At 49.4% G+C, this 21,336-nt stretch overlaps 1 protein-coding gene and 1 long non-coding RNA gene across 2 annotated transcripts in view; one reads left to right on the forward strand and one right to left on the reverse strand.

Annotated features, from left to right (window-relative positions):
• Window positions 1-350: 350 nt before the first annotated feature.
• The window catches only part of NOVA2 (NOVA alternative splicing regulator 2), a 30,498-nt gene continuing 9,512 nt past the window's right edge, over window positions 351-21,336 (reverse strand). The window contains exons 3-4 of the mRNA XM_058280460.2: window positions 17,071-17,237; window positions 351-1,762 (exon numbers count right to left, since the gene is read on the reverse strand). Of these exons, the coding sequence (XP_058136443.2) occupies window positions 680-1,762; window positions 17,071-17,237 (1,250 nt within the window). The 3' untranslated portion in view covers window positions 351-679. The remainder of the gene's footprint in view (window positions 1,763-17,070; window positions 17,238-21,336) is intronic.
• On the forward strand, window positions 1,274-2,952 carry LOC139436882 (uncharacterized). Its single transcript, XR_011646380.1, has 2 exons — window positions 1,274-1,333; window positions 1,637-2,952. It is a non-coding gene; the product is annotated as an uncharacterized lncRNA (long non-coding RNA).

Below are 21,336 nucleotides of genomic sequence, written 5' to 3' on the forward strand. Positions count from 1 at the left end.
GACAACTTGACAACAAAAGAGTGAAAATTCCCACCTGGGGGCAGGGGGCAGCCCTGGTGGGGGGAGAGAGTAGCTGAGAAACCCTGGGAACTTTGGGGTCCCTGCTCCAAATGCCCCCGTTTCAGCTCAGACTCCTCTGCTGCCTTTGCTTCCATCACTTCCCTCAGATCTGGAACTGAAGGCAGGAGAGGAGGGGTGTTGTGTTTTCCGGGAGGCCCCTCAATCCAGGAGACCCAGAGGCTCCCTCCCCTTCTCCCATATGGAGACAAAAAAAAAAAACTTAAAATGGAAAAAAAAAAAAAAATCCTTACCGGAAAAAAAAAAAAAAAAGGAGGGAAAGAAAGAGAAAATAACGCTTTGTTTTCTATTAAAATCAACAAAATGCAATATATACAGATATCACACAGACCTGGGCCCTGGGAGAGGAAGGTCAGGCCCAGCCAAGCGCAGGGAGGGAGGGAGGAGGGGTCAGCTCAGGGCCGGAGAGGGAGCTGCTGCGCCCTTCCCGGGCCCCATTCAATCCTGCCTATGACTACCAGAAGCGGGGTGCGATCAGGCCTACCCCAGCCCCAGCCCACCAGCGGCAGGACGGCACCGAGCAGAGGTCAGGCATCGGGCGGAAGGAGGGAGAGGAGGAGGAGGAGGGCGGGGGGGAGGGCGGGAGCACACACCACGGGCCTCATCCCACTTTCTGGGGGTTTGAGGCCCTCACCCCCTGCTCGTAGGTGACCCGCTGGCTGATGAGGTATTGGGCGGCTTGCGTGGCCGCAGGGCTGCCCGTGATGGTGACCCGCCGGTTCCGCGTGCCTGGCAGGAACTCGCCCTTCTTGGAGATCTGGATGCGGGCGCCCGTCAGCTCCTGGTACTCCACCAACGTCTTGCCCCCCTTGCCCAGGATGGCTCCCACCAGGTTCTCAGGCACCGCGATCTCCACCAGCTCCTTGGCGCTCTCGGCCGCCAGCTTCTCCGCCGTCAGGAAGCCGCCGGCCGCCCCCGCCGCGGCCGCCGCGGCCACCAGCGGGCCGCCCCCGCCGCCCGCGCCGCCGCCCGCGCCCGCGCCCAGGTAGCCGTTGGCGGCCGCGGCCAGGGCGAAGGAGCCCAGCGCGCCGGGCGGCGGCGGCGGCGGCGGCGCGGCGCCTCCTGCCGGCCCGGCGCCCGCCTCGCCCGCGTACGACGCCAGCAGGTTGGCGGCCGCGGCGGCCGCGGGGTTGGCGCCGGCGGCCACGGCGGCCAGCACGCCGGAGGCGGCGGCCGAGTTGAGGCCGAGGCCCAGGGAGTTGGTGTTGTAGCCGTAGCTGGCCAGCGTGTTGAGCGCCGTGCTGATGGCCAGCAGGTCGGTGCCCGAGAAGGCGGGCAGCGCGGCGGGGAAGGCGCCCACGCCCGCCAGGCCCGCGGGGCCCAGCAGCCCCGAGGCGGCGGCGGCGGAGGCGGCGGCGGCCGCGGGCAGCACGTCGGCCGGGCTGGCGTAGGGCGAGCCGGTGGGGTTGGAGTTGGCCACGGGGCCGGCCACGTTGGCGTAGCTGATGTTGAGGCAGCTGCTGCTCTGCGGGTCCTCCTGGACCTTCTGCACGATGGCGCTCACGGCCTTGTGCACCTGCTCGGGCTCCCCGCTGACCGTCACCACGCGCTCCTGCAGGTTGATGCCCTCCGGCTTCTGGGACAGCTGCACCCAGGCCCCCGACTGTTCCATCACGGCCTTCACCGTCGCGCCCCCCTTGCCGATGATCAGGCCCGCCGTGCTGTTGGGGACGATGAGCTTGGCCTGCGGTGGGGAGCGAGAGGGAGGTCTTTAGGGTGGGGGAGGGAGGCTGGAGGCTGGCATTTAGCCCAGGGCTGGCGGTCTGAGGTTGTTTCTCTCCCCTGTTCTCCGCTGTCCAAAAGCAGGCCCAGCAGAACCCCTCGGAATGCACCGGGATGGGCCTACAGGCGCTTAAGACCTTGAAATACTGCCAGGTTAGCTGGAAGTAAGTAGCCAGTATTCCACGTTCCCTTGGTAGCCTGTCGGCCACCCTGCCCCACGCCCCTGGTACCTCCTTCCATCCAGCACCTGACCCGGTGGGGCCCCCCAGGAAGCTGCTCCATGCCTGCTCTGGTGCCCCAGACATCTGTATCCTTAAGTACCCTGACTCTCAGGCCCAGAAGGAAGCATCATCAGTCACACTTTATAGATGAAGGGCTTGAGGCCTCACAGCTGCAGGGACTTGCTTCCAGGTCAGCCCGACAGTGAGAGAGAGTGGAAATCCAGCGTCTTGGACCCCGATGCATCGCACTGCCCGCCCTATGACCTGGGCTCCTCACTACATTTCTGTGCTGTCTTATCTGTAAAATGGAGGTAATGTAAAACCCGAAACCTGAGAAGGCGGAGGTTAGAAGACCTCACAAGAATGAGAAAACTGGTCATGTCGACATTCCCCCTTCCCAGCCACAGAGCAGTCATGCTTTAGCCCTCTCCTGGCTGAGCAGCAGCACATCTGACCAATCTTCATTCTGGTAGGGCTACTTCAGAACCAAGTATCTGCTTTCATATCTCCAAGAGCACTTCTACATTTAAATACCCTCCTTCTGGGAAATGGATATGGCTCAACCAATTGGGCTCCTGTCTACCATCTAGGAGGTCCAGGGTTCACTGCCCAGGGCCTCCTGGTGAGGGCAAGCTGGCCCACATGACCAGCTGGCACACAAGGAGTGCCTGCGCATGCGAGAATGCAGCCCTGAGCAGGAGAGCCACCCTGTGGGGGGGAATGTCGCCTCACGCGGGAAAGCCACCCCACATAGGAGTGCTGGCCAGCACGCAGCAAGATGATGCAACAAGAGACACAGAGGAGAGAGAATAAGAAGACGTAGTAGAAGAGGAGCTGAGGTGGCACAAGAGAGCTGAGGTGGCATAAGAGAGCAATCACCTCTCTCCCACTCTCCCACGAAATAAATAAAATAAATCTTTAAAAAAATAAATTCTGTCCTTGTGAGTTTTTTCTATCTCCCCTCAGTTGAAGCTCTCACATCTGCCTCTCTTTTCCAGCGCCAAGGAAGGACCTGGGGCCCTGGGAACTTTGTGGGTATGGTTCTGGGTGTCACAGTGACCAAGGGGCCGATGTGGGCAGGCAGGGGCCAGGGCCACGTGTCTGCACCCCACAATTTGAGAGTCAGGCCTTCATAACAAAGATCCATCCTATGTTCTGCGAGACTTTTATTTGTCTCACTGGTCATTCATGTTGGTGAAAAACCTGTTTCTAGACGCCTTGCCCTTATCAAGATGGCAGAGTAAGATGATTCAGGGCTCCATTCTCCCGCAGAAGCTTTGAACAACCATCAAGAGCTGGCACATACATCTTTCTCAAAGTTCCAGAAAACAGTTAAAGGACCGCAGTAATGGGGTTAGCGCCAAATCCAGAAAAAGGCTACCTAAAAGCAGTAGGATCTCCTGGCACCCTGGCTGGCCCCTCCTCCACCCCTTGGCAGGGAGCCAGCCCTGCTCCTAGTGTGGATCCCTGGTCCCAATTCTGGAGGGAGCAGAATAACCTTGTGCACATAATGGGAGCCTGTATGCCTGGCCCAATCTGTCTGGTGGTGGCCTGAGGAACTCAGGGCTTCAGAACTTGCCCAGCATGCAGAAAGCAGCTCACAGAGCTCTTCTGTAGGACACTGGGGAAAGTTGTGTTGCCTGTGGCATGGGATTGCTGGCTGTAAGGCATACAGTGCAGTTCCCAGGACCACCAGGAAACTGTTTACTAGGGAAGAGGGGACATTTGTATCTGGGTAAAGGAGAGAATTCCTAGGGCCCCAAGTGCATGCTCTAGACAACAGAAAAGACCAGGGATGCCCCTCAGCTTTGGCCTCGAGCTATTCCATAAACTTATTATACGGACTATTTCCTAACTCATTCTATGAGGCCAAAATTACCCTAATAGCAAAGCCAGATAAAGACAGCACAAGGAAAGAAAATTGCACATCAATATACCTTATGAATACAGAAGCAAAAATCCTCAACAAAATACTGGCAAACCAAATCCAATAGTATATTAAAAGGATTACAGGGAAACGGACTTTGGCCCAGTGGTTAGGGCGTCTGTCTACCACATGGGAGGTCCGCGGTTCAAGCCCCGGGCCTCCTTGACCCGTGTGGAGCTGGCCCGTGCGCAGTGCTGATGCGCGCAAGGAGTGCCATGCTACACAGGGGTGTCCCCCGTGTAGGGGAGCCCCACGCGCAAGGAGTGTACCCATAAGGAGAGCCGCCCAGCGTGAAGGAGGGAGCAGCCTGCCGAGGAATGGCGCCACCCACACTTCCTGTGCCGCTGACGACAACAGAAGCGGACAAAGAAACAAGACGCAGCAAAAAGACACAGAAAACAGACAACCGGGGGAGGGGAGGGGAATTAAATAAATAAATAAATCTTTAAAAAAAAATAAAAATAAAAGAATTACATACCATGACCAAGTGAGAGTTATTCCATGAATGCAAGGATGGTTCAACATGAAATCAACCAATGTAATCTACCACATTAATACAATAGAAGAAAAAAACCCACATGATCATCTTAATTGATACAAAAAAGTTATTTGACCAAATCCAACATCTTTTCATGATAAAAGCACTCAGAAAAACTAGGAATAGAAGGAACTTTCTCAACATGTTAAAGGCCATTTGTGAAAAACCCAAAGCAAATAATATACTCAATGGTGAAGATTGAAAGCTTTTCTCCTAAGATCAAGAACAAGACAAGGATGCTCACTGTCACCACTGTTATTTAACATTGTACTGGAAGTTCTAGCCAGAGCAATCAAGCAAGAGAAAGAAATAAAAGGCATTCAAACTGGAAAGGAAGAACTCAGATTAGCCCTATTTGCAGATGACATGAACGTATAAATAAAAAATCCCGAAGAACCCATAAGAAAGCTACTCAAATTAATAAATGAATTCAGCAAAGTTGCAGGATACAAGATAAATGCACAGAAATAAGTTGGGTTTCTATACACCAGTAACGAACAATCTGAAAATGAAATCCAGAAAATAATTCCATTCACAATAGCATCTAAAAGAATAAAAATACCTAGGAATAATGTTAACCTAGGGGGTGAAAGATATGTTGAGTGAAAACTATAAAACACTGCTGAAAGAAATTAAAGATGACCTAAGTAAATGGAAAGCATCCCATATTCATAGATTGGAAGACTTGATCCACAAATTTGTGAAATTGCAAGAGTCTCCTAATGGTGAAAATAATCTTGAAAAAAAATTACAAAATTGGAGGACTCATACTTCCTGATTTAAAAAAACTTACTACAAAGCTACAGTAGTTAAAACAGTGTGATAAGATAAGAATAGACATATAGACCAATGGAATAGAACTTAAAGTCTGGAGATAAATCCACATATCTATGGCCAGTTGATTTTCAATAAATCCATTCATGGGGAAAGAATATTCTCTTCAATAAATGGTACTGGGACACCTGGAAATCCACATGTAAAACAATGAATGTGGACTCCTACCTCTCACTATATATAAAAATCAATTCAAAATGGATCAACAATCTAAATGTGGGAGCTGATACTATAAAACTCCTATTAAAACAAGACAGGGAAACATCTTCAGGACCTTGTAATAGGCAATGGATTTTTAGATTAACACCAAAAGCACAAGCAACGAGAAAAAAAAACAACAGATAAAATGGACAAATAGCCTAATTTTTAAAATGGGCCAATGATTTGAATAGACATTTATCCAAAGAAGATATTCAAATGGCCAGTAAGCTTATGAAAACATGCTTAACATCATTAACCATGAAAGAAATGCAAATTAAAACTACAATGATATACCATTTCACAGTCTCTGGGATAACTATTATTTAAAAAAACTGAAAGTAACAAGTATTGATGAGGATATGAAGAAATAGGAACCCTCATATATTTTTGGTGGGAATGTAAAATGCCGCAGCCACTGTGGAAAACAGTTTGGCATTTCCTCAGAAATTTAAGCATAGAGTTACCATATGACCTGGCAATTCTCCTCCTATGCTATATCCCAAAGAATTGAAAACAGGCACTCAGACATTTATTTGTACTTCATTGTTCACTGCAGCACTATTCACAATAGCCAAAAATTAGAAGCAATCCAAGTGTCCATCAACAGATGAATGGATTGAAAAAATGTGGTCTATCCATTCAATGGAATATTATTCAGCCTTTAAAAAGAAGTAAAGTGCTGCTATATGCTACAACATGGATGGGTGAAATAAGCCAGACACAAAATGACAAATATTGTAATTTCTCTTCTATGAACTACTTAAGAATAAACAAATTCTTAGAGATAAAAAGCAGAGTAGTTATGACCAGGGGTGGGGGGAAGGAGAATGGGGAGTTATTGCTAAATGAGCACGAATTTTGATTTGGGATGATGAAAATAATCTGGAAATAGATAGTGCCAAAAGTTATACAATATTGTTAATGTACTTACTGTCAAAGAATTGTCCACTTAAAATGGCTAAAATGATTTTTATGTTATGTATATTTTACCACAAATAAAAATAAATGAATTAAAAAACAAGCAAACAGGTAAACTGAAGAAAAGCATTCGCATAAGTCAATCTGCAAAGGCTAGGAAAGGTTTTTTTCCCTTCTTTTTTTGTTAGCTCCTGCCATTTAAGGAAACATCTGTCATAACAATAGCTGGATAAAAGCTTAAGGGATAGATGCCTCAGGATCTAAATTCCAGCAATAACACATTAAAATATCAAAATGTCTAGGTTTCAACAAATGGTTACAAAATACACTAAGAAACAGGAATTGATGGCCCAGGCAAAGGGGAAGATTAAAACATTAGAAACCATCAATAAAGGATGACCAGACCTGGGACACACCAGACAAAGACTTAAAAAAAAAAGGCCCTAGGGAAGCAGATGTGGCTCAAGCAGTTGGGTGCCTACCTACTACATGGGAGGGCCCAGGTTCAGTTCCTTGTGCCTCCTAAAGAAGACAGGCAAGACAGTAAGATGACACAAAGAGGTGAGGCAGTGAGATGATGCAACAAGGAAACACAATGAGAGACACAAGTGGGGAGTGGAGGTGGCTCAAGTGATTGGTGCCTCCTCTCCCACATGGGAGGTCCTGTATTCAGTTCCTGGTACCTCCTAAAAAAAATACGAGCACACAATGAATGGACACAGAGAGCAGACAGTGAGTGCAAACAACAAGGGATGGGGAAAAATAAATAAATAAATAAATCTTTAAAAATGGTTCTAAATATGCTTAAGAGCTGAAGGAAAACATGGACAGGTGGTGGACTTGGCCCAGTGGTTAGGGCGTCCATCTACCACATGGGAGGTCCGCAGTTCAAATCCCGGGCCTCCTTGACCCGTGTGCAGCTGGCCCATGCGCAGTGCTGATGCGCGCAGCGAGTGCCGTGCCACGCAGAGGTGTCCCCCCCCGTAGGGGAGCCCCACGCGCAAGGAATGCGCCCCGTAAGGAGAGCTGCCCAGCGTGAAAGAAAGTGCAGCCTGCCCAGGAATGGTGCCGCACACACGGAGAACTGACACAACAAGATGACGCAACAAAAAGAAACACAGATTCCCATGCCGTTGACAACAGAAGTGGACAAAGAAGATGCAGCAAATAGACACAGAACAGACAACCGGGGTGGGGGGGGAAGGGGAGAGAAACAAACAAACAAACAAATAAATAAATAAATAAATCTTAAAAAAAAAAGAAAACATGGACAAGAATTGAAGAAAATCTGGAAAACAATTGATGAACACAAAGAGGATATCAATAGTGATGAAAATTATGAAAAAAGAACAAACAGAATTAACACCAAAGTAATAGAAATTAAAATTCCTAGAGGGATTCATCAGCAGATTGGAACCAGCAGAAGAAAGAATCAGTGAACCTGAAGAGAAGACAAATGAAATCATCTAGTATGAGGAGCAGGAAGAGGAAAGAATGCAGAAAAGTAAGCAGAGTCTGAGGAAACTGGGGGACACCATCAAGTGTACCAATATAAGCATTGTGGGAATCCCAGAGGGAGAAAAAAGAAAGAAAGGGGTGGAGGGATTATTCAAAGAAATAATGGCAGAAAACTTCCCAAATTTAATGAAAGACCTGCATATAGACATCCAACATGCTCAAAAATGTGACAGGATAAACCCATATAGACCCACACTGTGACATATTATAATCAGACCACTGAATGCTAATGATAAAAAAAGAATTCTGAAAGCTACAAGACAGAAGCAACAGGTCATGTACAGGGGAGCCTCAACAAGATGAACTCCAGATTTTCATCAGAATCCATGGTAGCAAGAGGCAGTGGAATGACATATTTAAGTGCTGAAGACAAAAAATTGCCAACCAAAAATTCTGTATCCAGCAAATCTGTCTTTCAAAAATGAGAGAGGGATCAAGACACTTCCAGACAGGGAAACGGACTTTGGCCCAGTGGTTAGGGCGTCCGTCTACCACATGGGAGGTCCGCGGTTCAGACCCCGGGCCTCCTTGACACATGTGGGGCTGGCCCATGCGCAGTGCTGATGCGCGCAGGGGGTGCCGTGCCACGCAGGGGTGTCCCCCGCATGGGGAGCCCCACGCGCAAGGAGTGCACCCATAAGGAGAGCCGCCCAGCGCGAAGGAGAGAGCAGCCTGCTGAGGAATGGCGCCGCCCACACTTCCCGTGCCGCTGACGACAACAGAAGCGGACAAAGAAACAAGAGACGCAGCAAAAAGACACAGAAAACACACAACCGGGGGAGGGGAGGGAAATTAAATAAATAAAAAATAAATCTTTAAAAAAAAAAAAAAAGACACTTCCAGACAAACAAAAGATGAAGGAGGGAAGCGGCTGTGACTCAATCAGTTGGGCTCCCGTCCACATATGGGAGGCCCTGGGTTTGTGTCCTGGGGCCTCCTTGTGAAGGCAGGCTCGCCTGCACGCTGTGGAGAGCTGACGGCCCATGAGCCGCAGAGAGCTGGTGCAGCAAGATGACACAACAAAAGGGAGACAAGCAGATACAGAAAAAAAAAAAAGCGCAGCGAATGGACACAGAGAAGAGGCAGCAAAGAAAGGAACAAGCTGCAAGGGGGGGATTAAATAAAGAAATAAAGAAATAAATCTTAAAAAAAAAAAAGCTGAAGGAGTTCATTGCCACTCACTGGCCCTCCAAGAGATGCTAAATAGAGTTCTGCCAGTTGAAAGGAAAGAACCTAGACAACAGATCAAAGCTGCATGAAGAAATAAAGATCTCCAGTGAGGGCAACAACGTGAATCAATAGAAATACAAGTTCTACTGTATTTTTGGCTTGTAACTCCAATTTTTGCTTCCTACAGGTTCTAAAAGACAAATGCACAAAATGTAATGATAAACCAGTTTTGGACTCATAATATATAAAATGCAATTTCTGGGAAGAGGATTTGGCCCAATGGACAGGGCGTCCGCCTACCACATGGGAGGTCCACGGATCAAACCCGGGCCTCCTTGACCCATGTGGAGCTGGCCCATGCGCAGTGCTGATGCGTGCAAGGAGTGCCGTGCTGTGCAATGGTGTCCTCCACGTAGGGGAGCCCCATGGGCAAGGAGTGTGCCCCGTAAGGAGAGCTGCCCAGCACGAAAGAAAAGTGCAGCCTGCCCGAGAATGGCACCGCACACACAGAGAGCTGACGCAAGATGATGCAACAAAAAAAAACACACAGATTCCCAGTGCCGCTGATAAGGATGGAAGCGGTCACAGAGGAACACACAGCAGAAGGACACAGAGAGCAGACAACTGGGGGTGGGGGGGAAGGGGAGAGAAATAAAATATAAATCTTTGAAAAAAAATGCAATTTCTAACAAGAGCTACATAAAGGTGGGATGACACGGTCTAGGAACATAGATTGTATATACTATTAAAGTTAGGATGGTATCAAAGCAAAAGGAGATTACTATTGAATTAGGATGTTAGGGTAAATGCCATGGCAATTACAAAGAAATTATCAGAGAACATGCAAGCTCCTAGAGACAGAAATTAGAGAACAGGTTGTCAGGGGCTGGGGGGCAGTGTTGAGTGGCAGGGGAATGATGAGTTAATGCATAATGGGTGTAGGGTTTCTATTTGGGGAGATGGGAAAATTTTAGTATTGGAAGGTGGTGAAGCTACCTCCATTTTGTGAATGTGATCAATCTCATTTAATGGTATGCTTGGAAGTGGTAGAGATGGGAAAGTTTATATTGTGTATATGCTTCCACAACTCAAGAAAGAGAGAGAGAGGGAGAGAGGGAGAGAGGGAGAAAAGGAGAAAGAACAAGAATGAGCAACTAAAGAGACAATGGCAATTAAATGCAGTAAATGATCCTAGATGGAACATAGTGGTGGAGGAGAAAAGGCTCAAAGGGATATTATTTGGCCATACGAAACAACTGGAATATGGATGGTAAGCTTTATAGCAATGTTAAATATCTTAATTTGATAAGTACCATTAAGGAGGTCACATAAATGAATATCCTTGTTCTTAGGAAATGCACCTGGTAGTATTAAGTATTCAGAAAATGGATTGTTGGATAGACAGACAGACTGATATTGCAAAAGTGGTAAAATGTTAAAATTGGTGGATCTGGGCATCGGGGGCGGGGGGAAGATAGGGGTATGTTGGCGTTCTCTGTATGGGATTTGTATTATTTTTGGAACTGTCTTGTAAGTTTGTAAGTGGTTCAAAATAAAAAAAAATATTAAACCTGTTTGTAAATCTCTGGGCCCAGAACTGAACCTCAGGATATAAGCTAATATGCCAAGTTTTTGTATGTTTTTTTTTTTTTGTTTGTTTTTTTACACAGGTTTAGGATCTACTGAAATTTCCAGACACCAACTACTGGTAAACCAAGGGAGGATTGCACTTTGTTTCACTCTGAACTTTAGCAAGATAGGTCCACCATTTTAGAAAATCATGGCATCAGTAGTCATGCCACTTGTGCCATTTAAGTCTCCAGTACTTCACCCTGGATCACTTTGCATTGGTAGCTGTCTCACTCTGGTTAGTCTATGTTTAGGTGCAAGCAGCTGGCCATTTCATTATTTCTTCTAGTGAGATCCTAGCAGAGTATTTGCATATTGAAATTTGTCTTATTTGATAACACATCACTTTCCTTTTATTTCTCCTTTATTTTTAAAAAAATCTTTTGGGACACATAAAATGTGGTATATCCATAAAAGGGAGTATTATTTGGTAAAAGAATGAATGAGGGAAGCAGATGTGGCTCAAGTGATTGGACTTCCATCTACCACATAGGAGGACCAGGGTTCGATACCCAGGGCCTCCTGCTGAAGGCAAGCTGGCCCACGTGAAGAGCTGGCCCAAGTGGAGAGCTGGCCCATGTGGAGAGCTGGCACAGCAAGATGACACAACAAAAAGAGACACAGCAGACCAGGGAACTGAGGTGGTGTAAGAGAATGAGCACCTCTCTCCCACTCTAGAAGATCCCAGGATCAGTTCCCAGAGCTGCCTAATGAGAATACAAGCAGACACAGAAGAACACACAGCGAATGGAAACAGAGAGCAGACAACAGGCAGCGAGGAGTGGGGGGATAAATAAATAAATACATCTTTAAAAAAAAATGAAGTGCTGATGCATGCTACAATGATGGACCTAGAAAACATAATGCTAAGTGAAAGAAACTAGACACAAAAAGCTCCATATAGCATGATTCCATCTGTATGAAATGGCCAGAATAAGCAAATCCATAGAGATAGAAAGATTAGTGGTTACCAGTGGCTAGGATCATGGGGTCTACACTTTTTTTTAAATGGATTTGGAGGGAAACGGACTTGGCCCAGTGGTTAGGGCGTCCGTCTACCATATGGGAGGTCCGCGGTTCAAACCCCAGGCCTCCTTGACCCGTGTGGAGCTGGCCCATGCGCAGTGCTGATGCGCACAAGGAGTGCCCTGCCACGCAGGGGTGTCCCCCGCGTAGGGGAGCCCCATGCACTCCCAAGGAGTGCACCCGTGAGGAGAGCCGCCCAGCGCGAAAGTGCAGCCTGCCCAGGAATGGTGCCGCCCACACTTCCCGTGCCGCTGACTACAACAGAAGTGGACAAAGAAACAAGACGCAGCAAATAGACACAGAGAACAGACAACCGGGGGAGGGGGGAGAATTAAATAAATAAATAAATCTTTAAAAAAAATAAAAATTAAATGGATTTAGAAAAAACCCACACAATGTCTTTGTATGTGTAAAGTGATAAAACAAATGTCAGCAATTGGTGAATCTAAGTGCAGTGTTTAGGGAGTTCAATGGACTATTATGTAAACATTTTCAAAATAAAAAGTTAGGAGGAAAAAAATACATATGCCCAACACTCCCTTTCCCTCTTCTTTGATTTTCCTTCATAGTGCTTTTCACTCTTTGACATCCTATATATTTTACTTATTTATTTTCTCTTTTCCCTGAAATAATTTGAGATTCATATAGTGGGTCCTTAATGCCTAGAAGAGTGTTTGGCACACAATAGGTGCTCAGCAAAGGTTGGCTGAATGTATGAATGGATGAAAGAATGATACGCCCAAAGGACCAAGTAGGAACAGGACTGTGTGGAAGCAGCCAGACGTAACTCACCTGGCTGTGTGTATATGTGTGTGTATGTGTGTGGATGCTGTGCATTGTGCAGCTAAACTCAGCTAAGTATTGCCTTTTCTAGATTAACTGCAAATTCTGATTTGTAAAATATAAAACATCCTAGGTTTTAAATGTTGGCAACCTTCTCCAAAGTTTCTAAGAACCACTGTATAGCGTAAACAATCCAATGTGCTAGGCAGGCCATCGGTTTACAATCTGTGCAGACAAATCCCAGAAAAGCTGCTTTGGGCTCAGGAGTCACCTGATCAGGTTCAGATCCAGGTTCCACTGCTAATGCTGGGCAAGGGACTTAACCTCTTTGAGACTCATTAGTGCAATGGGGATAATCACACCTCTTTGGCAGGATTATTGTGAAGCCTAACTGAGACCATGCATGCGATAATGAGCTTGAAATTCAAGCATGGCTGCAAATTAGCAGAACTGAGCATAGCTGCCCTTCGGGTGACTCACAGCCCCCACCGCTACCACGTGATGTACACCTGGATTCCTTCCCTTAGTGATGCTTCTGCTTGGCTCCCATGGACATGACATCATTCATTCAACATTTGCTGAGCACCTATTATGTGCCAAACATAGGATGCCATATGAGTGTGCAATTAATGTGTATCCACGGTAGGTACTCAATAAACAGTCATTGCCATGGTTACCAGCATGGACAGACCTGAACCCCCCATCTGTGGTATAGCTGCTCTGAAAAACAGTCTGGCAGTTCCTCAAAACGTTAAACATAGAGTTACCGTATCACCCAGCAAGTTCACCCCTTGGTATGTGCTTAAGAGATATGAAAGCAAACATCCGTGTAAAAACTCGCACACGAATGTTCATGGCTGCATTACTCATAATAGTCAACCCAATGTCCATCAACTGAATGCATGAATGGATAACCACAATGCTATATCCATAAAATGGAATATTATTTGGCCATAAAAAACGAGCTTCTTATGCATGCTATAAATGGACATACCTTGAAAACACTATGCTAAGTGAAAGGACCCAGATACAAAAGGCCACATGTTGAATGATTCCATGATATGAATAGGCAACAGAGTCTGAAAGCAGATTAGTGGTTGCTCGGGGGCTGGGGAACTAGGGGGGGAGTGGGAAGTTGATTGCTTAGGGTTATGGGGTTTATTTCAGGGGTGATGAAAAGTTCTGGAATTAGTGGTGATTGACCCACAAATTTAGAATTGAAAAACCACTGAATCGTTCACTTTAAAATAGTGAACTTTATAGCATGTGGATTATATCTTAGTAAAGCTCTTACTGAAAAAAATAATAACCAGAAAAAAACAACAGCCCGACAAGTCAAGGAGCTAGAACAGTATATCCAAAACCCAGAGCTAAGAGCAAAAAGATATTTAATATGTAATGTAGGATTTAAGAGCAGTGGGGGAAGGATGGATTATCTAAGAAGAGATCTGGAGACAACTGGCTAATCATGTGGGAAAGAGGGCGAGAGTTTTTTAAAAGTCCCACCTCTCCCACTTTCTAGCTGGGTGGCCTAAGACAGTCACTGCACTTCTCTGAACCTCTTTCTCCACATCTGTGAAAGAGGAATATCTTTCCTGACCCACATGTTTTTTCAAGGTTCATTGAGATTCTGGAGGCCTGCCCCCAGTGATCACTCGGTCAGTGCTGGCGATGAGGACAGAGCCACTGCTAGCAGCAGGGTCATTGCTGTTGTTTTTTCAACAGAGCAGGGTTCAAATCCTAGCTAGTCAGTAACTGTGTGACTTTGGGCAAATGCTGTCACCTCTCTGTGTCTCAGTTTCCTTGTCTCCAACATTGACATAATCATACATAGTCCATATAGTTATTGGGAAGACTTGATGAGTAAAGTGCCTGGTATGTGGGAAATACTCAGAAAATGGCAGCTGCCTCTGAGATAGACTCAGAATTGTAGGCCCATGGCATCTTAGAGAGAACTGCAGGCACAGACTCATGGAATCCTGGGGTTCCAGGATGTTAGAACAGTAGAATCTTAGAATAATGTATGTTTTGAGTCTTGGAATCACTAAGTCACAGATCATAGGAGTTCTAGAGCCAGAAAGACTCCAGAGACCATCTTTCTCAGCCATGTGCAAGCCTGTGGAGATTTTCAGGTAATAATAACCACCGTAACAGCCAACACATGCTTATCATTTGCCCAGGCCCTTTTCTAAATACTTTCATATTATTTAATCTTTGCAACAACCCTCCCAGATTGGTATTATGATCACATTTTATAAAGTGGGACACTAAGTCACAGAGAGGTTAGTAATGATCTCAAGGTCACACAGATGGTAAGTAGTAGAGCTAGGAACTGATCTCAGGTCAGAGTCCAAGCTCAAATTCCCAGGCCTCATCTCCAGACATTCTAATTCAGCAGCTCTTGGCCAGGACCCAAGAATATGCGTTTTCAGCTACTGAGAGGACTCAATGTCAGCCAGGACTGAGAACAACTGGTCTAGCCCAGAGGTGGCAAACTGGCAGCCCTTGGGCCATAGCCAGTTCATCACCATGTTTTCTTTGGCTCAAGTAGTATTTTAAGAATTGAGTCAACTTTTAAAAATCAGCGGATTTAAAAAATTTCTGGCTTCTTTGAAAAATCTGAAAATGTGCAGCAATGATGCCCATGTTCTCAAAGGGAAAATACTGACTGGAGCTGAGTAGCAGCTAGCTCCTTTCAGGATGCCATTTCCTATTCAGAGGGCCATGGTTTTCAATCTTTATGTTCCCTTTCTGGATCCCATAGGCATTTCAATGTATAATTCCTCATTTGGCCCAGCTACCACAGTGTACAGAAAGGGAAACTGAGGCCTAGGGAAGGAAAGAGGGTCCAGAGAAACACAGTGACTCCAAGGCAAAAAGAGTTTACTTATCTCATGACTCAAAAATCTAGTAATAACAGTAGCAGCAGCTAACATTTCTTGAGAGCTTTCTATGCATTAGACAGGCATACTAAGGACTTTTCAAACATCAATGAAAACTAATCACCATCCTTAAGTAGGCGGCCTAATGAATCCCACTGTACAGATGAGAAAAATGAGGAATGGAGAAACCAAGTCATTTGCTCAAAGTAACACAGGTTAAGACTTATCAGAGCAGGATTCAACTTAAATTTTGACTCCTAAACATGAGGCTTCATATTTATTCTTTGGAGCCTCGGGTAAGAACGTAGAGGACAAATCCTGTGGTCCTAGCTCAGAGTCCCTGTGGATTAGGGGGTGGGGAGTAAGGACCAGGCACAGGTGCTGCTGTCCTCATTTTTCCTGCAACATCCACAAACTCTTGATAAATTCAGAGGCCCTTGTGGCCACGTCCAAGGTGGACGGGGGAGAAAAAGCGATGTTTCGCCTCCCTGTAAGCTGGAGGTAAACTGCGGCCTGTTGGAGAGAAGGGATTCGCGAAAGCCCCTTGGGGGCCCGAGGAGCAGAGCCGCTTCAGCACCAAGGACAGCAGCCACGGTGCAGGCCAGGAGCCCGCATCGTTTGTTTTGTTTTTTTTTTTGGAGCGCTCCGCACTCCTACATGGCTCCACCGTTTCCCCACGAGCTTGGGGGGTTACTTAGGCCCGTGGTCTTGCCCACCTCGGGTCAAGGAGAGGACCAGGGATTCCAGATCCCTTTGACCGAGGCCGCCTCTCCTGTCGTTGCCGTTAGGCAGACATTAAAGAGCACTTGCAAGTGGCGAGCCCGCCAGCCCCGGGCGGTCCGCTCCAGTTGCACCGAGTGCGCATGCGTACAGCAGCTAGGCGCGGAGAGAAAACCCGCCGCTTCCGAAGCCGGCGGGACGAGCCCCTCTCCCTTCCCGCTCGGGACCGCACTATGTCTGCGAGGGGCTTGCTGCGAGCCCACCTGCCCAGGGAGCTCCATCGTCATGACAACCGGAGAGGCCCGGAAAGCGATTGGCCCGGTCCCTGCCACGCTCCTACGCCACCGCTTCCCTGTAACTGAGGCAACGGAGAGGCGCTGTCCTCCCCCTTGCATCCTTTTCTAGAGAGGGCTGTGTAGGAGAGCGGCCCGCCCCCTCTCTCGCTAACGGGTCCTTTATCCAAAATGGTGGCTACCCACATACAATCATTAATGGGGGGGAAGAAGTATGCGAGACCATTTCTAAACTCTGCTGAAGGTGGCTGAGCTGTGACTGAGATCACTTCCGGTGGGAACAGGAAGTGGGAAGCAGGTTGCTCAGAGAGACAATGGGATGAGGTGGAAGAGAAAGAGGATCTACAGAATCCCAAGGAGCAGGGACAAATGGGGGAACTGGGCGAAAATTCCCCCAAACGTCACTCCTTCTCTGAAGCAAACCGACTCCAAGAGGTCCGAAGTCCCTACCTACACAATGAGAGCTGACTCCCTAATAATATGGTACCACGAATGGGTTGTAAACTTTTTATAGGCGCCATCCCATTGAACCCCATAGTAATCCAGAGGCGGGGGAGGTGTATCTCCTCCTCACCAGCTTTACAGCAACCCCGTCTCTGCCCCAGCTGACCTGCTTGGCTCTGTCAGGGTTCATCGTGGTTTGGGGTTGAAGGATGTTGACCACCTCAGGCTTGGTCATTGCTTGTGGGATTTCTCGGACCTTCTCGGCAATAAAGCTGTGCACAGCATTCAAGGCCTCTGCTGTGCCCTGTACCAGGCATACCCGTTCTGTGGTTCCTGTTGAGCAAGGGAGGGAGAGGGCAGACATGTCAGACACAAACGGGGACATTCCTGAGAGACAGGCTCCACTTAATGGGAGGGGAAAACTGAGATCCAGACAGTGCACCCGACTGGGCCTGGGCCACGTGGTGAGCCTGGGTACCTGGCATGGCCCCCAGGCCATGATGGGTAGCTGGGGGAACGAGTGGAACCCTGTTTTATAATCTGCACTCCATCCCCCTCCCCTAAAACCACCCCGGGAGAGGGAAGAATGATGCTTAAGTGCTCCGCGATGCCCACGGTAGCCCTAGGCAGGGAGAGAGAGGGCTCAGCTGCCTCTTCCCAGTCCCTGCTTGCTCCCGGTTGCTTTGGCAACCATTCACTCACCACCACCGCCACCCCCCTTCTAGGAGAGGAGAGCTCAGGCCTACAACGGTTGCCACAGTAACTGGTACCCCCTTATCGGTCTGGCTGGCCCGGTCCTCAGCCCACCCCCAGGGGGACTAGGATGAGGCCCTGTTGCCATGGCAACCCCTGAAAGCCTGCAGCGACGCCGATGGCCTCTGGGCTTTTGGAGAGGATGGGGAAGGGCTGGGGGATGGGGACTGCGGAAGAGAGGATGGAGTGCCTGCCTGGACCCACCAGATGGAGGCCCGAGGGGTGGGGGAGGGCAGAGGTATGGAAAGGGGCGAGCAGGGCGGGTCAAAGGCAGCACACGGAGGAGTGGGGACAGGGGGGCCTGGAAGAGTGTGGCATGGGTGTCTTTGTTGGGGAGTCTCCAGATATTGGCTGCAGTTCTGACCTGGACATCCTTCTCATTTGGGGGGGGGGGTGCGCAGCAGGGAAGGAGAGAAGCCAATTCTGGGTGGTGCTGGGATGTATCTGTGTGGGACAGAGAGACTCTGGGTAACACCGTGAGCAGCGTGTGTATCTCTGTGAGGCTGTTTGGGTAACTGGTGTGTGTGTGCGTGTGCGTGCACACACGGAAGTGTATGCTTGGGTGGGACTGGCTCGATTATCTTTATGTGTATTTGCAGGTGTAAGAGAAAGAGTGGGAGATGCTGTGCTGTAAACAGAACGTGCGACACCCTGATTCAAGTGTGCACCCTTGTGTGTGGGCAAGAACTCTGGGTGTCACTGTGATGACTGGGGTTGTGTATACTATTTGTGACACGGAGCTGAGGGTACATGAGAAAGAAACAAAGAACCTCATGAAGTGGAATTGAGGCTTATGACTCACTTTGAGACTGGAGGATGGTGTGAGTGTCTGCATTTGTGTATGTGTGTGTGGACAGGTAAGGAGAGAGTCAGAGCCCTCTAGGTGTTCATATGATTACCTGATGACTGCTGTGTGGTAGGCGTGCATGTGTGTGTGAGTGTGTGTAGAGAAGACCGCTAGATAAGCCTCTATGACTGGCGAGTGTGAGAGAGACAGACTCGGGTGTCAGTACCTAAGACTGGATGGCAGGGTGCTTGCACACGTGTGTCTGAGTATACGTACTTCAGGGAGACGAGCAAGACTCTGTCGTGACTGGTCTGGGCGAGCATGTAAGCGCCTGGGCACCCTGGACAAGTTTTGGGTGTGGAGTGAGTGTGTCTCTCCCTGGGTGGGACTCTGTGTGCAGGACCTGGTGAGCTCCCCGGCCTGTGGAGGGTCTTGAGCACAGGCCAGCTCCACGAGCCGGTGTGTCTGAGACCCCCGAGGGTGAGTGTCTCGTGTCCTCCAGGCACCTCCGTGCGGCCACTGGTGCTACGAGCCCGACTCCCTGGCTTGCCTGTTCCCAGCCTGGGATTCCAGTCCTGCCATGCGCCGGGGGGTCACTGTCTGTGGGACACTTGTGTGCTTGATGCCCTCCACCCTCTTTGGGCCACTGACCTCCCCCCCGCCCCAGAACAATGGCCTGGCCTGCGCCAAGGGTGAGTCAGCTTGCGGGCTGCCTCCGTCTGGGTGTAAATAGGAAAAGGGTGTGGGGCAGGGTGGGAACTGGGGGTGGGGGGAAGGGGAAGCCCCAGAGAGAGCCCTGCTGAAGTGGCCAGGTTCTGGGGCTCTGCTAAGCTTCCGTCTGGCTCAGGAAGTCTGGGACCACCCCCCCCTCCTTGGAATTCTTTACCTGGGGTCCATGAGGGCTGGCTGTGGGGGGCTCAGGCAGACCCTGAGTGGCTAATAGTCACCAGCTGGCGCTTACATAATGCCACGCACCAGGCACCATTCGGAGCACTTTACGTCCATACAGTCACTTAACATGAGGCAGGCCATACAGTTATCCCTGTTTTACTGCGAAGGACACCGAGGCGCAGAGAGGGGAAAGCGTTCCCCAAGTTCCCTCGGGCAGTGGGGAAAGATCAGGATTTTGACCCTAGATGTCTGGCTTCAGAGAAAGCGCTCTTAACTACTGCAGTTCCCGGCGCTAAATTTTGGGCGTGGGGAGTGATTAGTTCTATGGGTGTAGGGCGGGAGAGGAGGAGGCATCAGATGACGGTTATTTGTTTTTGTATTTTTGAGATTAAAAAAAGAATATGAGTGAATCTACTAAGTAGTCACTTACGATTTCGCCCTTTGGTGCAAGGAGGTAATCCATCTACAGTTTAGCCTCTTTCTGGGCCTTGGTTTCTCCACGTATGCCCGGAAAGGACCGAATATGGCGCTACAGGGTGCCTGCGCCAGGGAGGCGCCACCGCTGTGTGGCCCGCAGTACCTCGGCCCCTCCCTCAGGGGGCAGGGCCCGTGGGTTTTGCTTCACGTGGTAGATGCACGAGTGCCTTGTGTGTGTTTGTGTGTACGTGCGAGCATGTGTGTATGTCTCTTTGTACGTGTGTGCTGGTGTATGTGTTTGTGTGTTCATGTGTGCGGGTGTGTTCACGTGCGTGTGGCTGTGCGCCCAAGGCCTGGAGGACCCTTTCCATTTCTCCACTCACCTTCCGCCTGTCCTCGGTGTTCCAGCTACGCTGAACCACCGCCTTTGACTCTGCTCTTTTGTTTCCCTGGAGCCTCTTCCCTGCTCTTTTCCCAGCTCACTCTCATTACCCCTGTGGGTCCCGCCTCCAGGAGGCCCTTTCTGACCCTCTCCCTGGCTGCGGGCGGGCTCAGGTGCCCTGTCTGGGCTCCCGCCATGCTCGGGGTGAACCTGTCCCAGGCCTGCCCGATTTGGGCCAGCCCTGGTGTTGGGTCTGTCTCCCCCACCGGGCTGTGAGACCCATGCGACAGGGCTGGGGCCGCCTCAGTCGCCACCGTGTCCCCCACTCTGCCCAGCACAGGGCCTGCTCCTGGCCTAGGAGGAGGTGCTCAGAGAACGTGTCCTAAATGACGAAGGTGCCCCTCAGGAGTGTCGGGAAACGTGCTCCTTGTTCCGGGCAGCGGCAGCCCCGTTCCGTGTTCCTGTGGATCCTGGGAGGGCCCAGCGACAGGACCAGGATGCAGGGGGCTATGTCCTGCCTCTCGGAGGCAGGAGAGAACACAGGCCGTGTGAGCTGGGTGCCCCATGGCGGGAGCGGGGGTAGGGGCTGGGAGGGATGCTGGCTCCCGCTGCTGGTCTGCAAAGGGGCTTGGCTTTGGAGAACCAAAGAGTGTCCCATCTTTTGGGGTTCTCAGCTGCCTGGCCTGTGGGGCATGTCACTGAGTTAGGAGGGGATGGCAGGTCTGATGTCACGGAATGTGATCCAGGGGCAAGGGAAAAGTGTCTTCAGGTGACAGTCCCAAGCAGAGGTCTTATGTGTATCTTGAGGGGTGTGGGGGGGACTAGGTCAGCGTGGAAGAGAAAGGTGGGGGTGGGCCTGGCTGCCTGGACTCTCCTCTAAACGCCCTGCCCAAGCTGCTTAGTGAGACGGCGGGAGGCGGGGAGGGCCAAAGAACGAATGCGGCCTGACTCCCGGGCTCCAGCTTTGCTGGTTGACCTGAAAATCCCAAGGGGATTAAGGATGCACTAGAACCAGAGCGCGGGACCAAAGACGCAAGTCAGGAGGCTGTGCGTGGGTTCCTTGATGTCGAGGCTCAGGCACTGGTCTCGGAAGAAGAAGATGGAGGGATGAGAGCCATTGAGGGGGTTAGAGACGGAGGAGGGGCCTTGAAGAATTTATGGTTGTGGGGACAGAGGTGGAGCTGGAGGGGTGGCAGAAAAGG

The sequence above is a fragment of the Dasypus novemcinctus genome, chromosome 18 (assembly GCF_030445035.2).
Source record: "Dasypus novemcinctus isolate mDasNov1 chromosome 18, mDasNov1.1.hap2, whole genome shotgun sequence".
Classification (NCBI taxonomy): Eukaryota; Metazoa; Chordata; class Mammalia; order Cingulata; family Dasypodidae; genus Dasypus; species Dasypus novemcinctus.